Source organism: Panthera pardus, unplaced genomic scaffold, assembly GCF_024362965.1.
Source record: "Panthera pardus isolate Hobbes unplaced genomic scaffold, ASM2436296v1 HiC_scaffold_16, whole genome shotgun sequence".
In the NCBI taxonomy this organism is placed as follows: Eukaryota; Metazoa; Chordata; class Mammalia; order Carnivora; family Felidae; genus Panthera; species Panthera pardus.
The window spans coordinates 143,450,162-143,467,778 of NW_026526721.1; the positions used below are offsets into that span (position 1 = coordinate 143,450,162).

Consider the following 17,617-nt stretch of genomic DNA (forward strand, 5'->3'; position numbering starts at 1 on the left):
ATGTTATGCAGCTTTCTTCCACTTATTTTGCTGATTATATTCATTACAAGTATTATCTTTTCTTTCTGATTCAGAGACCCATCGGTCACGTCTCCAACATCAACCTATATACAAGATGAATCTGTTTTTCTTCTAAAGCTTGGAATATGTCTCATCCGCCATCACCTTCCTTATCCCATTCCATTAAAACCAAAAACAATGTTAGTAATAAATAGAGAGTGGTTATTGATTTAATGTATAATAGGAATTTGAATAATGAGTTTGTATTTTATGGACTGTAGGTATTGCACTAGATATTAAATGATCTTTCTATGCCTAATAGTAATAACTACTGTTTTTCTATTTGCAAAGGGAAAGAGTTATCATTGGAAAAAATAAAATGTCAGTGAAAATTAGGAGAATTGACTCATAACGTATTAGAATTCATCTGTAATTTCAAATTTATAAACATTTGGCTTCTTCCAACAAGCCTTCCAACTTTTCATTTATATTAGACAATGCAACCCTCTTGCCTTCTTGAAGACCTATAAATTATTACCTGTTAATCCCTTAAAATTATAATGACTTTGAAATGATATTTCTCTTTCTTTTTGCTTGTGTATTTAATACCTTCACTTTGATCCCAAAATAATTTGCTGTATCATGAAATACATATATTAGGCACACATCTTAAATCTGTATGCCCCCTACATAGTGGGGACATACATAGTCATACAGATTAAAGGGAGATATATCCTCCATGCCCTCCCATGAATGTAAGTGCAAGAATGTCTTCCATTTCAACTTCTGAAATCCTCAGAGAGTTGATTTAAAGACTTGGATCTAGACAAAATTTCTTAAAGAATATATTTTTTTAATTATGCTCTTGTGTAGAGTCTATGTATTCCAACATAGAAGAGAGATCATCTTCTTTTGCGCAATGCTGAGGATAAAGGCTCAGAAGATTTGACAGTGTCCGTGGGTCAAATAATCAGGCTGGTTATCTTGACCACTCAAGCCGATGGAGCGAAGAAACAGATAATGAAGCTCTCAATGTTCATTCTTTTATCCAGAACAAAGGTGTAATATGGGTACTATAACATTGGATGCTCTCACGCATCAGCTTTTTTAGCATTTAATTGAAATGCAGGCATACCTCATTTCATTGCACTTTTTTCTATTGCACATCACAGATGTTGTGTTTTTTAACAAATTGAAGATTTGTGGCAACCTTGCATTGAGTAAGTGTGTTGGCGCCAATTTGCCAACAGCATTTGTTCTCTGCCTATCTCTGTGTCACATTTCGGTAATCCTTGCAATATTTAAACTTTTTCATTATTATTATATTTGTGACGCTGATCTGTGTTCAGTGACCTTTGATGTTACTATTGTAATTGTTTTGGGGTGTCAGAAATCATGCCTGGGTAAGACAGTAAACTTAATTGATAAACGTGTTCTGACTGCTCCAATGACCATCCATTACCCTCTTTGTCTACCATCCCTGTCCTTGGGCCTCCCTGTTCCCTGAAACGCACAGTATTGAAATTAGGCCAGTTAATAGCCCTATCGTGGCCTCTCAGTGTTCAAGTGAAAGGTAGAATTACAGGTCTCTCACCTTAAATCCAAAGCTACAAATGATTCAGCTTAATGAGAAAGGCCTGTCAAAAGCTGAGACAGGCCGAAGGTTTGGCCTCTTATACCAAACAGCCAAGTTGTGAATGCAAAGGAAGAGTTTTTGAAGGAAATCAAAATGCTACTCTAGTGAACACATGAATGATAAGAAAATAAAACAGTCTTATTGCTGATACGTAGAAAGTTTAGTGCTCTGGATAGAAGATCAAACCAATCATAACATTCCCTTAAGCCAAAGCCTAATCCAGGCCCTGTCTTCAATTCTACAAAGGCTGGAGAGGTGAGGAAGCTATAGAGGAAACAGTTGAAACTAGCAGAGATTGGTTCATAAGGTTGAAGGAAAGAAGGTATCTTTATAACATAAAATTGCAAGGTAAAGCAGTAAGTGCTGATGTAGAAGCCATAGCAAGTTATCTAGAAGATCTAGCTAGCATAATTTTTGAAGGCGGCTCCATTAAGCAACTGATTTTCGCTATAGATGAAATAGCCTTATATATAGTGGAAGAAGATGCCATCTAGGACTTTCATAGCTGGAGAGAGGTCAGTGCCTGGCTTCAAACCTTCAAAGGTAGGCTGACTCTCTTCTTAGGGGCTATTGCACCTGGTGGCTTTCAGTTGAAGCCTATGTTCACTTACCAGTCTAAAAATTCTAGGGCCCTTAAGAATTATGCTAAATTATCTGCTCTGCCTGTGCTCTATAAATGGAACAACAAAGCCTGGATGACAGCACATCTATTTACAATATGTTTTACTGAATATTTGAAGCCCACTGTTGAGACCTACTGCTCAGAAAAAAATGATTCCTTTTAAAATATTACTGCTCATTGACAATGCATATAGTCACCCAAGATCTATAATGGAGATGTACGATGACAGTAATGTTGATTTCATGCCTGCTAATTCAACATCCGTTCTGTAGCCCATGGGTCAAGGAGTAATTTCAACTTTCAAGTCTTATTATTTAAGATATACATTTCAAAAGGCTATCGTTGCCATAGAGGGTGATTCCTCTGATGGATCTGGGCAAAGTAAATTGAAAACCTTTTGGGAAAGATTTACTATTCTAAATGTCATTAAGAACATTTGTGATTTATGGGAAGAGGTCAAAATATCAACATTAACAGGAGTTTGGAAGAAGTTGATTATAATCCTCATGGGTGACACTGAGTTATTCAAGACCTCACTGGGGAAAGTCACTGCAGATATAGTGGAAATAGCAAAAGAACTAGAATTAGAAGTGGAGCCTGAAGGTGGGACTGAATTGCTGTAATCTCATGATAAAGCTTGAACAACTGAGGAGTTGCTTGTTATGGATGAGCAGAGAAACTGGTTTCTTGAGATGGAATCTACTCCTGGCATAGATGCTGTGAAGATTGTTGAAATGATGACAGAGGATTTAGAATAGTACATAAATGTAGCTGATAAAGCAGTGGCAGGGTTTGAGAGGATTGACTCCAACTTTGAAAGTTCCGTTATGGGTAAAATGCTGTCAAACAGCATCACATACTACAGAGAAATTGTTTGTGAAAGGAAGAGTCAATTGATGTGGCAAACTTCATTGTTGCCTTATTTTAAGAAATTGCCACAGCCATCTCAGCCTTCAACAGTCACTACTGTGATCAGTCTGCAGCCGTCAACATTGAGGCAAGACCCTCCACCAGGAAAAAGATTAGGTTTCACTGAAAAGTCAGATGATGATTAGCATTTTTAGCAATAAAGTGTTTTTTTAATGTTTATTTATTTATTTTGAGAGGGGGGTAGCATGCATGTGCACATGCAAGTGGGAGTGGGGCAGAGAGAGAGGGAGAGAGAGAATCCCAAGAAGTCTCCACCCTGTCAGCGCAGACCCCTATGTGGGACTCGCGCGTGAACTGTCAGATCATTATCCAAAACCAAGTCGGGTGCTTAAGAGACACCCAGGTGTCCCTAAAGTGTATTTTAATTAAGGTATGTACATTGTTTTCATAGGCATAATGTTCTTGTATGCTTAATAGACTACAGTATGGTGTAAATATAATTTTTATATGCACTGGGAAACCAAAAAATTAATTTGACTCACTTTATTGCAATATTCACTTTGTTGCGGTGGTCTAAAACTGAACCTATAATATCTTCAAGGTAGGCCTGTATGTCAATTCTGGGAAGTCTTCCTTAGAGACTCTATGTTATCCTAACATTCCTCTTGCTTTAGGAAAAACTATGTGCAAATAGGAATTGTTTGCAACTGACTTGGATTCTTAGAATATCAAAATAGAGGTGAAATAATCTAATTTACTGGTACCATTTAATCAGATAAACAACTGTGACATAAGTGCTGCTTTTCATGGGGGTCTTTGAGTCTCTAGACACCCTGTTTTTATTGGCTTTTAGTATTCTTAATCTCTTTATAGATATAATTGAAATCTTTCCTATTTTTTTAAAAACCATAGTGAATTTATATGTTATATCCCTGCTATAGATAGTCAAAAACTATTTAAAAAAATTAAGTCCAAGACTTTAAAAATTGTCCGTGAAGTAGCTAGTCATAGAGTTTCTTGAAGTATGCTGTTACTTGTATCCTCAGCCAGGATTGGGAGGTGTTAATAGAAAGTCTTTCATGCCTTCTATTTAAGGTGGTCTAGTGGTCAACTTCTATTTTTAGGGAAAATATTCTCCTGTGTCGCAGCTCACTGCTTGAGTACACACTCCAGTGTTTTCTCTGCTAAGCCCCTCAAAGCAGAGAAATCCACAGTACTTTAGTGAAAACTTAGACATGGCTAAAGATAGTGCAGGGGACAGCAAGATATTTATAAATCATATTGCCGAGGACTGATCTCTGATATTGTCCAAATCTTGCAGGGATACTGAACTCTAGTGAGAGTGACTGGACTGGAGCATATGGTAATTGACTGACATTTATGTAAGAAGCACTAGATTTGTATTCTGTCTATTAAAATCGTGTTTAAAATAGAGCTAGAAAATGATTATTTAACTTTCCCCCTCTTCAAAGAAGATTAAAAAAAACAATCATTATCTAGGTCCGAAGACTTCACTTTATTATTTGTACTCTCCAGATACTCAGATTAAGTAATAACCACCACTTACAATGCTGCATAAAACTGGTTTTCATCCTTATTCCAAGCATACTTTCCCAGTAGATTTTCCAAAGGGAAATGAGAATATTGGCATTTCCTTCTATATGATAACTTTTGACAAGGAGTTTGTGTACATTATTCAAGGCACAGATTCGTGTTTGGAAATTCTGTCAAAGTAAGCATCTCTTTAGTGATCATTGACTGATAATTACTCTCAATGGAAGGTTACAAAACATATTTATGTCTTCTATGAGCATAAAATGCTGAATCAAAATTTTATGTTCTCGGATTTAACACAGCTAACAAACTTGTTCTTAAAAATAAAATGATTTTCATTTAGATGAATAGTGATTTAAGGAAATGGACAATGTCAAGTCACTTTATGAAGATTATATAAATCTGATGTAAACACAATTCCTATGGATTATCTGATCTTGGCAATTAGAGGCACTTCTATCACTTGCAATTCAAGCCAGTAATCCTAATTATCATTATATATATGCACACACACACACACACACACACACACACACGTTTTTTCGCAGTAAATGGCATTTGCCCTCTTTATGTATGTCTCTTGTTTTTTTTTAGATCTAACAAGAAAAGAATTAATACTTGCTTTAGTTTCCTTATAATCAATGACAATATATAACATATTTGTATGGATGGGTGTGGGCTAGATAGACTAACGCCTGAAAAACTCCAGTTTGCATACAAGTCATCTGAATAGCTTCTTTAAATATGGATTTCTGGACCCCACAGTAGGCCTAGGATGGACATGAGAATTTGTATGTCTAACAAACTCTCAGTTGTTGCTGATTCTCACATGGTGGTCCTGACTCTGAATAGCCTGGGGCTCGACGACATAGGAGAATCAGCAGTGTAACACAGGAAGAGAAGTGGAAGGGGTGGAATAGATAAAGATTATAGTATCTACTTGTGGGTGAATAGCAGCCCCCAAAAGTACCAGGAACCTCAGAATGTGACCTTATTTGGAATAAGGATCATTGCAGATGTAATTAAGGTAAGGATTTTTATATGAAATCATCCTGAATTAGGTGGATCCTAACCCAAGGAAATTGTCCTTAAGGGTCTGTCCAGGGGCACCTGGGTGGCTCAGTCAGTTATGCATCTGACTGTTGATTTCAGTTCAAGTCATGATCTCCTGATTCGTGGGATCGAACTCCATATTGGGCTCTGTGCTGACACTGTGGAGCTTGCTTGGGATTCTCTATCTCTCTCTCTCTGCCCCTCCCCTCCTCATTCTCTCTCTCTCTCTCTCTCTCTCTCTCTCTCTCTCTCTCTCAAAATAAATAAACATTTTTTTTTCAAACACACACACACAAAAGAGTCTGTCCATAAGAGACATACTTCTATCCTACAGCCCTATAACAAAATCAATTTCTGATGCTTTACCAAGTTCATGGTAATTTGTTATGGCAACCTTGGGAAACGAATGGACCATAAGTCCAACCATACCAAAGTGCTAATAAGTTCCATTTGTCATATGCTTTAAGGAAAAAGGATAGAATTCTGACACTAATCCAGTGGAGTAGTCTAATAGGTTAAACAAACAATGATCAAACATAGACTAATTGTTGAGTACTGTTAGATACTTTCTGGCATGGTATTTAATTTCATCTTACCCCTAAATGCTCTGAGGTAGTTATTTATTTATTTATTTATTTATTTAAGCAGTAGTTGTAAAAGAATATCCTGAAATGCAGAATAGCCATTTAGTTGGAAAATATTTGTTAAGTGTTGACTTCATACCAGGCTCTTGCTAGATATTCCAGTGGTCAGTGACTTACCAAAAGTGATACAGGTAATAAGTACCAGGGATTAAATTCAAATCATGATCCTGTCATTCCAAATTTAGTGTTCTTCTCCATCACGTCATATTTTATCAAAGCCCTGGAGCAGGAAAGCACAGGACATTTGGTGATACTGACTAGTTCATTTTGGCTGCTGTGGAATATTTAACAAAGTAGGAAGGAATTTATTATCTCTAACAGAAATCTTCCTGATTTATGGTAGCTATTTAACAGTATTTCTTTCTATTAATACCTATGAAATAGTTTGTACTTTGTTACCTTAATCTTTTTTCCCCTTGTAGCAATGCTTTCACTTTAAACTCAAATATGCACATAATTTAAGCTGATCCTTAATAATGAGTTAAAAATAATAGCTGTACATTGTCTTTATAGAGATGTAGATCAATGATTTAGACAATCTAGTTCCATATACCTTTTTACCTTATTTACTTTCATATATATATAACACAAATTGTGGAAAAAATATTTGAATATTAACTTGAGGTTGAAGATCACAAAAAAACACCTATTTTTTTGGCATCATAATAATATGAATTCCCTGAGTGTTTTTTTACAAACTTCCCTTGAATGCTTCTTAAGGTATTTAAGCTATTTAATAATGTTTTGAGAGTTATTAAATTCAACCTTCATCTCATTATAGTTAATGCGTTTGAACATAGCAATATGAATGGCACTCTGCTAGCTGCTAAACATTTAGTATGTTAAAAAAAAAAAAAAATCCCACCCTTGCAGTGTGGATACTTAATTCAAGATCAGTAAAATTAAGATCAGTGTAACTATGAAAGATTTAGACAAAATGGGCTGAGACACTGCTCACTTTAGCAGATAAAAGTGAGAAGACAAATAAAAGAAGGTAACAAACATAGAGGTGAAAGTGGCATTGAGGTTCTGTCTTAGGAAATGAGGGTGAATCGTACGAATTCGTTAAAAGCCTAAATCGACAAACAGGACAGTTCAGAATGGACGGGAACACTGACACTGTATTCTCCTTGTGATATTTGTGTTTATTGTATCTCTGTCTGAACACGTACTCATTCATTTGTTCCACGAACACTTTATCTGCACCTATGGCATGCAGGGTATGGCATGGAGACAAATGTACTACCTAGTGAGAAGCTAAGTCACATATACCAGTAACTAAAATATGAGACAAGAACTCTGACCTAAATGACATAGATCATAACTCTTATCACAGAAAGGTTTATGGGACAGTATAAATTCTTCTACATCTATGAATTGATTACAAATTTTATTCACTTATCTTTTGGGGTTTGATTTCTTAATGTATTTTAGTCAGTGAATATGGCTCTAAAACAGCGGTTACTATTTTTGAGGCTTCCTTTGTGACCTAAGAGGTGGTCAAATTTGTAAATGTTTCAAGCTTGAAAACAATATGTATTCTTTAATTATTCAGTGCCAGTTTCTATATGTGTTTATTAGATTCAACTTATTATTTGTATTGTTGAATTCTCCTGTTTCTTTGCTAATTTTTTTGCTTTATAAGTTTTTTATGGGAAGTAAATAACAATATCCCATTTTAACTGTAAATTTATCAGTTTCTACTTGTAATTCTTTTCTGTTTTGCTTTATATATTTTAAGGCTAAGATTTTATGTATAGACAGGTCAGAGCTGTTATACTTTCTAGGTGGATTGTTTCTTTTTGCATTAGGTAATAGCTTTTTTTTCTCTCTGATTATGCTTTCTTGTAACAGTAATAGTGCTACATTGGGTTCCTTTTGCTAGTCATTGATATATTCTATCTCTTTACTTTCCATTTTTCCATGTCACCAAGTTTTTGAAAAAATTATACCTTTATTGAGATGTAATTTAGTCACTCTTTTTAAGTATACAATTCAGTGGTTTTTAGTATAATCACAGTTTTGCAACCAAGACCACTTTATAATTTTAGAACATTTTTTCATCACCCTAAAAGAAAACCTCATACCCATTGGCAGTCACTGCCCATTTCCCACCTTTTCCTAGTCCCTGGAAACTACTAATCTTTCCCTGTCTCTATGGATTTGCCTATTTATGGACATTTTGGATAAATGGAATCCTACAACATGTGGTCTTTGTGTCTGACTTTTTTCACTTTTCGCTGAGCAAAATGGTTTCAAGATTCACCCATGTTTAGTATTTTTCAGTATAATTAGTCATTGTTTTTAAAGGTTAAATAATATTCCATCGTATGGATAGATCACATATCATCTCTCCATTGATGGTTGTTTCTACTTTTTGACTATTATGAATAATTATGTTGTGAACATTTATATACATTTTCTTGTATGGACATAATAGTTTTGTTTCTTTTGGGTACATACCTAGGAATGGAATTGCTGAATCACATAGCAATTCTACATTTAGCATCTTGAAGAACTATCAAGTTATATTCCAGGGTGGCTCCACCATTTCACCTTCCCTTCAACAATGCAGGGAGGTTCCAATTTCTCCACATCCTTCATCTCATCTTTGCTTAGACATTAAAATCCCAAGCCCTTTGGGCCCTATCCTGGTATACACTTTTGGTAGGCCTTCACCATGTCAGTTCCTGTCTATAGTTTTGCATTCCACGTTTCTGGCATCTGAATAGTTCTTTTTTTTTAAAAGGTCGTTCATGTATAAAAATGTAAAGATTGTTTTACTTTGTATTATTATGTGTCTGTGAAGTGAGGAAGGGAAGTAGATATGGGAGATGGGAATTCATATTGGATTAGTCTACCATTCCTGGAAGTTGAGAAGATTGGTGTAATTGTAGTGACAATGAGGTGGTTGACTTAGAGTTATAGGTGTGGTTGAGACCTACAGGTCAGAGTTTTTCTTCTGGACTAAATTACTTGGGCCATTTGGACTCATTATCTTACTGAACTCATCTAGTCTCATTTGAACTAATTCATCCTTTTGTTGTTATTTGATAGATGCAAGTTTCCAGAAACACTACTAAGCCAAAATTTAGAAGAAGGATAAGGTATGGGTTTTTTTTTTTAATTGAAAAGTATTGTGATGAAATTGAAGTGTGTGTAAGAGATTTAATTATTATGACATTTACCCCTGATTCTTGATTCTTTTTCTCTAGGGAAGCATTAAAATTTTCTAAAAGAATTAAGGTGATAAGTAATAGTCTTAGAAGTATGGAGTGGAGAAAGCTTTATGTTTATATAAATATGTTGAACCAGAACAGTATAAGATTAATATCATGTGAGCAACCATATGAGAAGCAGGTGTTTCGTTTAAAATAGTGCAAACCAGAAACAGGTCTTTATAATGAATTGATAAGCCACCAATGACAAGTTTTAGTGTTTATCACTGAACCAACCATACAGTTTATTTTTTTGATGAATGATAATTAGTGCTGTATTAAGAGTAGTCCTGCTCAAAGACAAATACTGGCTCTGATATGACAGTCTTCCTCTTATTCTTTGTCCTTTTTCAGAGGATGAGTAATTACCTTTTTTAAAAAAGACTTACTGCCTTATCTTAGTTATATTTCACAGTAACCTCATCAAATAGGTAGGGGGTATGTTATAATCATCTCTATTTAAAAGATGAAAACTTTATGACTTAGAGAAATTAAGTGGCTTTCTCAAGATCTTATGGTTAGAGAAAATACATTTGAACAAATGTTTTCTAACTCTAAATCAGTGACACAGGTAGTGGAAAAAGCATGGATTTTGCAGCCTGAAAGAATTTAGCCCTGTCATGTTCAACCATTACCTACGTCGTCAAATTTCTCAATTTTGCAGAGCCTCAGTTTCTTTATAAAATGAGAGCAGCAATTACTTAGTAGGTTTTCGGGGCGAGAATTACATAAAAAAGCCTATGTAAGGTACTTGGTAGATCATTAGTGCTTTTCACCTAGTGAGGGCTCAGATCAATATTATTCCCCTTTGGTTTTTCACTGCATCATGCTGCCTTACTGTATTAAAAAACCAAGGAAAATTACCTCAAGATAAAGAAATATATTCATAATTTACAATGATCAATGAATATACATAAATGGCCATTTAAATATACGTGATTAATCTTTTGAAACTAATTCTGTCAAATCCTTTTTCTAGGAAACCTATTTTAAAATACTCTTTCGAAAATGTTTGTTCAGATGACGCCATGTCAAAGGAAAATGTGGGTATGTGAAGGCCTGTCCTGCTTCTGGTTCTTATATACCTCTAATTCTACCGAATGTGGTTGTCGTTCTTTGAAGAAAAAAAATGTTGTACATATATACATATAAGAGAACTCTTAGTGAGTCATTTTGGTATTAATTTTCATACTAGGTATTTGGGTTGTCTTTGGGTTTCTATTCTCTTGCATTAAATTCGGCTCTGTCATGTATTTAATTTCTTTTAAAAATAAAGCACCAGCAGTTGTGGGAGGAAATACCTACATCAATACATTAAAATCCAGACCTCCCCATTCCAAAATTATTGGGGGCCTAGGGGTGCCAATGGGAGAGAAAGAAGAAAAGCAGCAGCTTGGGGCTTCCAGCTGAATTAATTGCCATTGGTATTAGAACACGGTAGGGCGAATGTGGGGAGAAAGTTTAAGTTTTCAAAACCACTTTACTCTTCCTTCATTTTGGTTAGTCTTGAAAAGTAGGCAAATGCTTATTTGCAAGATGGAACTTTGTCAGCCACGCAGAGGTTTCAAAGCCCATTAAACCCCAAGAAGTTACCCGCACCATATTCCCTCTCCTTTGTGGCCACCCCCAGGTCCTATGGCACTGCCTTTCAAATGGCTAAATCAGCCATTCATTTTTAGTCTTATCAAAAGAAAGGAAAGCAGTCAGAAGAAGGACAGAGTGGTTATTTTTTTTTTTAAATCCTTTTGTTCCTGTCCTAAACCACCACAAAATTCTGTTGTTTCTATCTCTTCTTAAATGTATTCCACTGCTGCTTTCCTGCTAACTCAGGTGCCTTTTCTTGGCCAAGTTGTCCCTTTGCCTCCCATGATTAGTTCAGATATTGCTGTGGAAAGGCAAAAGTCTGCTCATCCCTGGACTGAGTTCCCACTAGGAGACCTTGGCACTGCAGCTGAAGGCTCCAATGCTGGGATCCTTTCCCCCTCTGACTCAAATGGGCTACCTTGGAAGAAACCCCAGGACATCACGGCCATGACTCCATTGACTGGAAATCACTCTTCTGTGTAAATGGGTGAATACATCTCCATGGATATCCACTGATACCCTTTTAGGAGTCTCACATTCTGAATGGCTCTCAAGTCTCAGTAGTTAATTGTTCAGACCGTGAACCTGATCTGTGTCTTACTCCTTCTTCACGTTTTGAACAACTAAAAAACAGAAATATCTAGTTTACTGTGCTCTTTGCAAGAGCTGACTACTTCTGGAAAGAGTGGTTCTTCTTCAGTAAATTAACCCTCCTCAGTTTTTTTACCCCTACTCATATTTCCATGGATCCCGTGATCTAAGTCTCTGATATCACTCCTTTTCTTCTTAGCCTGAGATAGGATCAGTCCTTGATCAAGTGAAAATTCTACCGTCGTCTTCTTGAATGTCTGCCCCACTTTTTGGAGCCACTTTCCTTACACTCCCAAGTGCTAAAGTCTCCCAGCAGCCTACTACCCAGATTTGCTGTTCCTTTCTAGTTTTTAAGCTCTACCCATTTCTTTTCTCTGTCCTTTAGTTAGAGATCAGGAGGAGAGCTAACTAAGTGCTACTTTACCTGTCCAAGTATCAGTTGCTTCATCTGTAATAAAGACATGCAGTAGAAGCCCTCTTATCCAACAAGGAGAGAATTTCTGGAAATTAATAGAAAAAATTGAATAGAAATTAATAGAAAATTAATAGAAATCATTAAATATTTTAAACTGTAGCCCATGGCTATATAGATTTAATCTAAGAAATAACTACTTGTGGAGCATATCTATGTTTTGGGGAAAATTAGTACCAGGAATATTATGTACTATATTTGTATTGTCCCTATAACTCTTTTTTTTTTCAGTGTTTAGGGACAAGAAAATTCATCTATGATGATGAACTAATAATACCAACACCTGTACCAATTGTACCAATTACTCTGTGTCTTCACTGTTCTAAACACTGTGTATATATTAGTTTATTTAGCCCTCACAAGAGCTATATAAGATAAACAGTTAGATATTATTATATCCCCCATTTTATCAATGGGGAAACTAAGGCACTTAAGAGGTTATATGGTTTTTCTCAGTCACTATCTTCCTTTTTTTAATGTTTATTTATTTTGAGAGAGAGAGAGACAGAGTAAGAGTGAGGGAGGGACAGAGAGAGAGGGAGACAGAATCCGAAGTAGGCTCCAGGCTCTGAGCTGTCAGCACAGAGCCCAGTGCAGGGCTTGAATCCAGGAGCCGTAAGATAATGACCTGAGCGGAAGTTGGAGGCTTAACCAACTGAGCCACCCAGGTGCTCTTGTCACATATCTTCTTAAAATTAATCAAAGTGTGCAGCTGTTTCCTTGGTTGCTTTGAGTATCAGGAAACTTAAAGCGAAATACAGGGGGGTTGGGCACAGTACTGGTAGTTGACCTAGGCACTTTTAAAATCTCATTATTGCCCTTTGTATCCCCCTTAATGAATTGGTTTTGATTTCTTTTGGTCTTTTGGTTTTAGTCATTTGTTTTGTTGTATCACTGTTTTTTGTTAGAAAATACCTCCTTTATTCTTGGGTAGTAAACAGTCTATAAAAGTTTAAAAAGAGATTGGCAGATTACCCCAGACCAACTGATAATCTATGACACTCATTATCAAATTAGCAAAGGATGTGTTCATCAGCCACCTGAGATAGATAAACATGGAAAAAGATGGTTAATCCAGGAAAGGTCTGGATCATGGGGTGAGCCCCAGGGGAGCATGAAGACCTTAGGGGCTGGGGCTGGGGGGTAGAAGGGGGACGGGGAGACAGGTGATTTTTTGCTGCTCAGGACAAACTTTGCCCACCTGCTCTTGGTTTGGAGTCAGCTTTAGCCTCTAGGGTAAAAGGTGGGGTTGGCCCACATGCCCCTTTCCTAGAAAGCTCCTTGCCTCCTATTTCTGTTTGTGTCTCCAGGAATGGTGCTCTCTTCTTCATTACATTCTAACTTGTATTGTACTCGTCTCTACATTTAAATTGTAAGCACACAAGAGGAGTGTTTGTGGTTATTTAATAACCAAACAAAACCAAGTACTTTTTCCTCCTCCTCAGCCTCCTTCTGTAAGAATGCTTTCAAAATTTCAATATTGAAATGACCCTGCAAATTTATTTCAGATGATATTTTTCCATACCAGCTTTGGGGTATATAAGGAAATAAACAGCTTCTTTAAACATTTAGTAGAAAAAATACAGATTGGATAAAACCCCATAAGTATACCTTGAAGGCTTTTAAAATAGTGACTGATTTATTTAAGAGACAAACGGTAAGCTATTTCTTATCAGGAATGGAAAAACTACACAGATTATTTTATAAAATTTCATTTTTAAAATCCAGGTATGGACTTCAGTATAAGAGATATATTTTTCTTACCTTTTTTAAAAAAACTTTTTCTGAGTGATGGAATAACTGTAATGCTACCACTTTACTCTAAACAGCAAATTGAAACAAGTCAGGGAAACCACAGGATAATCAGTATTGATAGAAGATGATTGGTCATGCAATCAGCAAAGGCATTCATTATGCCTCTATCTTTGGAGGATATCATTGGCCAATTTTGATAACCTAGTTTGTACATTACGGTAACTGCTATTTCTTGAGAATTATTTTTGAATTCTGTCAGTTTACAATATAGAAATACCTATTTAGAAAAGCAAACCTCCCATTGCTCTGGAAGCAGAATTTGACATCAATCAAGTTGGTGTTATGAACCCTAGTTGATTTATGAAGTCATCCATTACTTTGTCTACCCTTTGAGCAGAAGGCAGTGTACATATTTTTCCAGATCACTTGAAAACAGAGAGCCTACAATGCCATTTGGCAATGACATTCATTATCATAAATTGATTGTATTTTAGCCTAGCCTTAGAAATATAAAGATGTTTGTGTCCATTTTTCCTTTACAGCATAGCTCAAAATTCATCTTCTCAACAGTGCATTAAATGTCAGTATCAATTTCCATAGACTCAGAGTATAAAGTAGGAAAACACAACATCTGTAAGTGGGACTGGAGAATCAGTCTGAAGATAACCACAAGTAGTTGTCTGTTCAGTAACAGGTTACTAGTAAGAAATCTATCATAAAGAGAAGTCAATTCGTTAAACAAAATAGCTTCAATAAAAATGTACATTCCTCTAGAAAATCCTGATGCGGTAAACATGGGTTGCATTCATGTATTTTTTTAGTAAATTCTCCCAGTGATTCTTATGCCCATCAAATTTTGAATAGCATTGTTTTAGAATGTAATAATTAAAACTCTGTGTTCTTACGCTTTACCAATTACCACAGAACACATATCTATGTGGACACAACTAACATGTCAGCTACAGTTTTTGTTTTGTTTTTAAACATAGGAACTGATTCTAAGGTGTGCAAATGGCTTATCAGAAAGCTACTTTCAAACTGTTTGGAAAGAAGTCTTCCATAGAGAAAACCTGAGATTGGCTAGGAAGAGATGATGGCCAGGAAGGCTCGTTGGTCAATGCCTACTCTTGAGTCCCTTGCCCTTTGTAGGCACATAATTGATATTTGTTGACTGAATAAAAAAGTACTTGGGGCAAGTGATAAGTAACTGACAGAAAAATTATTTTTGTAGACAAAACTGTGAAGTGAAAAATGTTAACTAAAAATTGTTTTTTAATACTGTAGTGACAACCAAGAGAGGGAAAATTTTCTATTTCATAACCTCCCATGACTTTATTTGACACTATTATTTAATAACGTTCTAGCAGAATTTTAAACTTTCTTTCTTACGAGTACTAGATAAGAGGAAATTACCAACAAAGAAGATTCTAATAAAACATGGATTCTTTTGAACTGGAGGAAACAGTGCATGAGACTTTTCACATTGATAATTTCTGTTTTTTGCCTTTAAACATGCTTAGTTTACAAGGATACTTCTGTGTGTGTGTGTGTTCACACACACACACATAAAGGGATGCATATGCATGTGCAATCTTCCTAAACATAATTAGTTAGAAGAATTTTAAATATGTCCAACAATTAGATTAAAACTGAATGTTAATGCTGAGAATGCCCTGCTTGCATATTCACTGATAATAGGTTAGCTCCAAAGCATATGTCCTGTGTGGGTCTGTTTTCGTGTTCCGTGAACTTTTAGATGTTCTACGTAGTGGGATTTTTGGTGTCCTGCCAAAGAATGGTGGATAATAGAGGGTACTATGTCCAGTTTTTGTCACCCGAGTGGAAAATAATGGGGTGTGTATTCATGGCCTTTCGCTTTGAATCATGTTGCCTTTGGAACGACTTCTCAGATGCTCCCTCTGTCTGTTGTGCAGGACAGCAGGCCACATGTGGCTTCCTTTCCTTGATTTTTACTTCAACAAGTCTATATGAAACAAAAATGTTTATTTTATTTAAGTCAGGAATCCAACTGCATGTTATTAATCAGTAGTTGAGTCTATAGAGTTATTTAATAGGAGTTCATTTCTTTTGTGGGGATATTATTTTATGTCCGCAAATTCAGTGAATTCATGTCACAGTAGTACACACACACACAAATTTTGTAAGTGTGGTATTTAAATATATATGTGTGTGTGTGTGTGTGTATGTATATATACACACACACATATATAATACATATATTAGGCAATTAAGATGTGTTGTTATTCGGATTAGGAGTAGACTAGCCTGTGTTTAGCCTGACCGCTTAATTACATCGTCTCTCCTTTTAAACAGTAGTTTTAATAGTTTATTGTAGGCATGGCAAACTGGCCCACAGGCCACTAGTTTTTGTAAATAAGGTTTTATCGGAACATAGTCACTCTCATTTATTTAGGTACACGTGTATGGTCTGCACTGTAGCAGCAGAATGAAGTCGTTGTGACAGAGACCACAAAGCCTGCAATATTTACTCTGTGTCCATTCATGGGAAAAGTTTGCTGACCTCTGGTTTATAAAAAACAATTTAGTTTGGCCCTGATTTAAAAAAAAAAAAAAGCAAAACAAGACACTTCTAGTGAGCTTTTCATGATGTACACATAGCAAGAATATCACCTACATTTTGACAGGAATAATTGGAAAATATTCACCTGGAAATCCTTAATTATTTTGCATTAAGCAGAGGCCATCTGTGAGAACTATACAAAATATTTGTTTTTTATCTTGTAACATTTAGATTTTCTCTTTTGAGTTGGCTAAGATTATGGATTAGATTGAATTAATTAAAATGTAGCACTTTTTCTGTTATATTAATGATGATTTTTAGTTGTCTCTGAGACAGAAGTTTTACTAAAAGAGCTGGAGCAAATGCTACAGCAGGCACTAGAGCCCACAGGAGCACCCGATGAGTCTGAAGAGGAGCGTGGAGAAGAAGTGAATACAGGAGAAAAGGTAGCACTGTAATCATTATCAGGCCTAAATAGCAAGTTCAGATTCTGTCAATGGCAGAAATTGTTCCTGGCTGTAAATTTTAATTATATGAAAAACATTTTTCCCTTCTGAAATTTGAGCACTTGATTATCCTGAAGTGAATAAACTAGTAACCTGTTGAAAGGTCAGAATACAACTATCAGTTTTTGAAAAAAAAAAAATCTGTGAGTGTGGAGGAGCCCTTTGTTTTTTGGATCTTTGAGGTTGGGATGAAGAAAGAGTGGAAGGAGCTCACAGTAGTCGGTCGGGTGCCACCGTAGAGAGAACTGCCTACCGCTGCCAATTTCACAGTCAGGAGAGGAGGCTGGATAAGAGCAGCTTGCTAGGAAATCTGCCCTGCCTGCTTCATGCACAGAGACAACTTCTGTAGGGACAGACCTCATTATTAACACACTGGAGGTAGAATTTTTCGTTGGAATACTTTTCACCATTCATAACTAGATTTGTCTTTTTTTTTTTTTTCCTTTTGGCTAGCTATGTTGGACTGAGAAAGGCCATGCATGCTTACTTTATTCAGTTCTTATGTGTGATAACATAAATTATCAAACTTCCCAGCAAATCAGCTCCATGTTTGTGCAAATAAAATGAGGG

The 17,617-nt window shown here is 35.9% G+C and overlaps 1 protein-coding gene across 1 annotated transcript in view; it reads left to right on the forward strand.

Annotated features, from left to right (window-relative positions):
• The window catches only part of ZCWPW2 (zinc finger CW-type and PWWP domain containing 2), an 84,525-nt gene that overhangs the window by 63,621 nt on the left and 3,287 nt on the right, over nucleotides 1-17,617 (forward strand). The window contains 3 exon segments of the mRNA XM_019422861.2: nucleotides 9,437-9,486; nucleotides 10,577-10,644; nucleotides 16,863-16,987. Of these exon segments, the coding sequence (XP_019278406.1) occupies nucleotides 9,437-9,486; nucleotides 10,577-10,644; nucleotides 16,863-16,987 (243 nt within the window).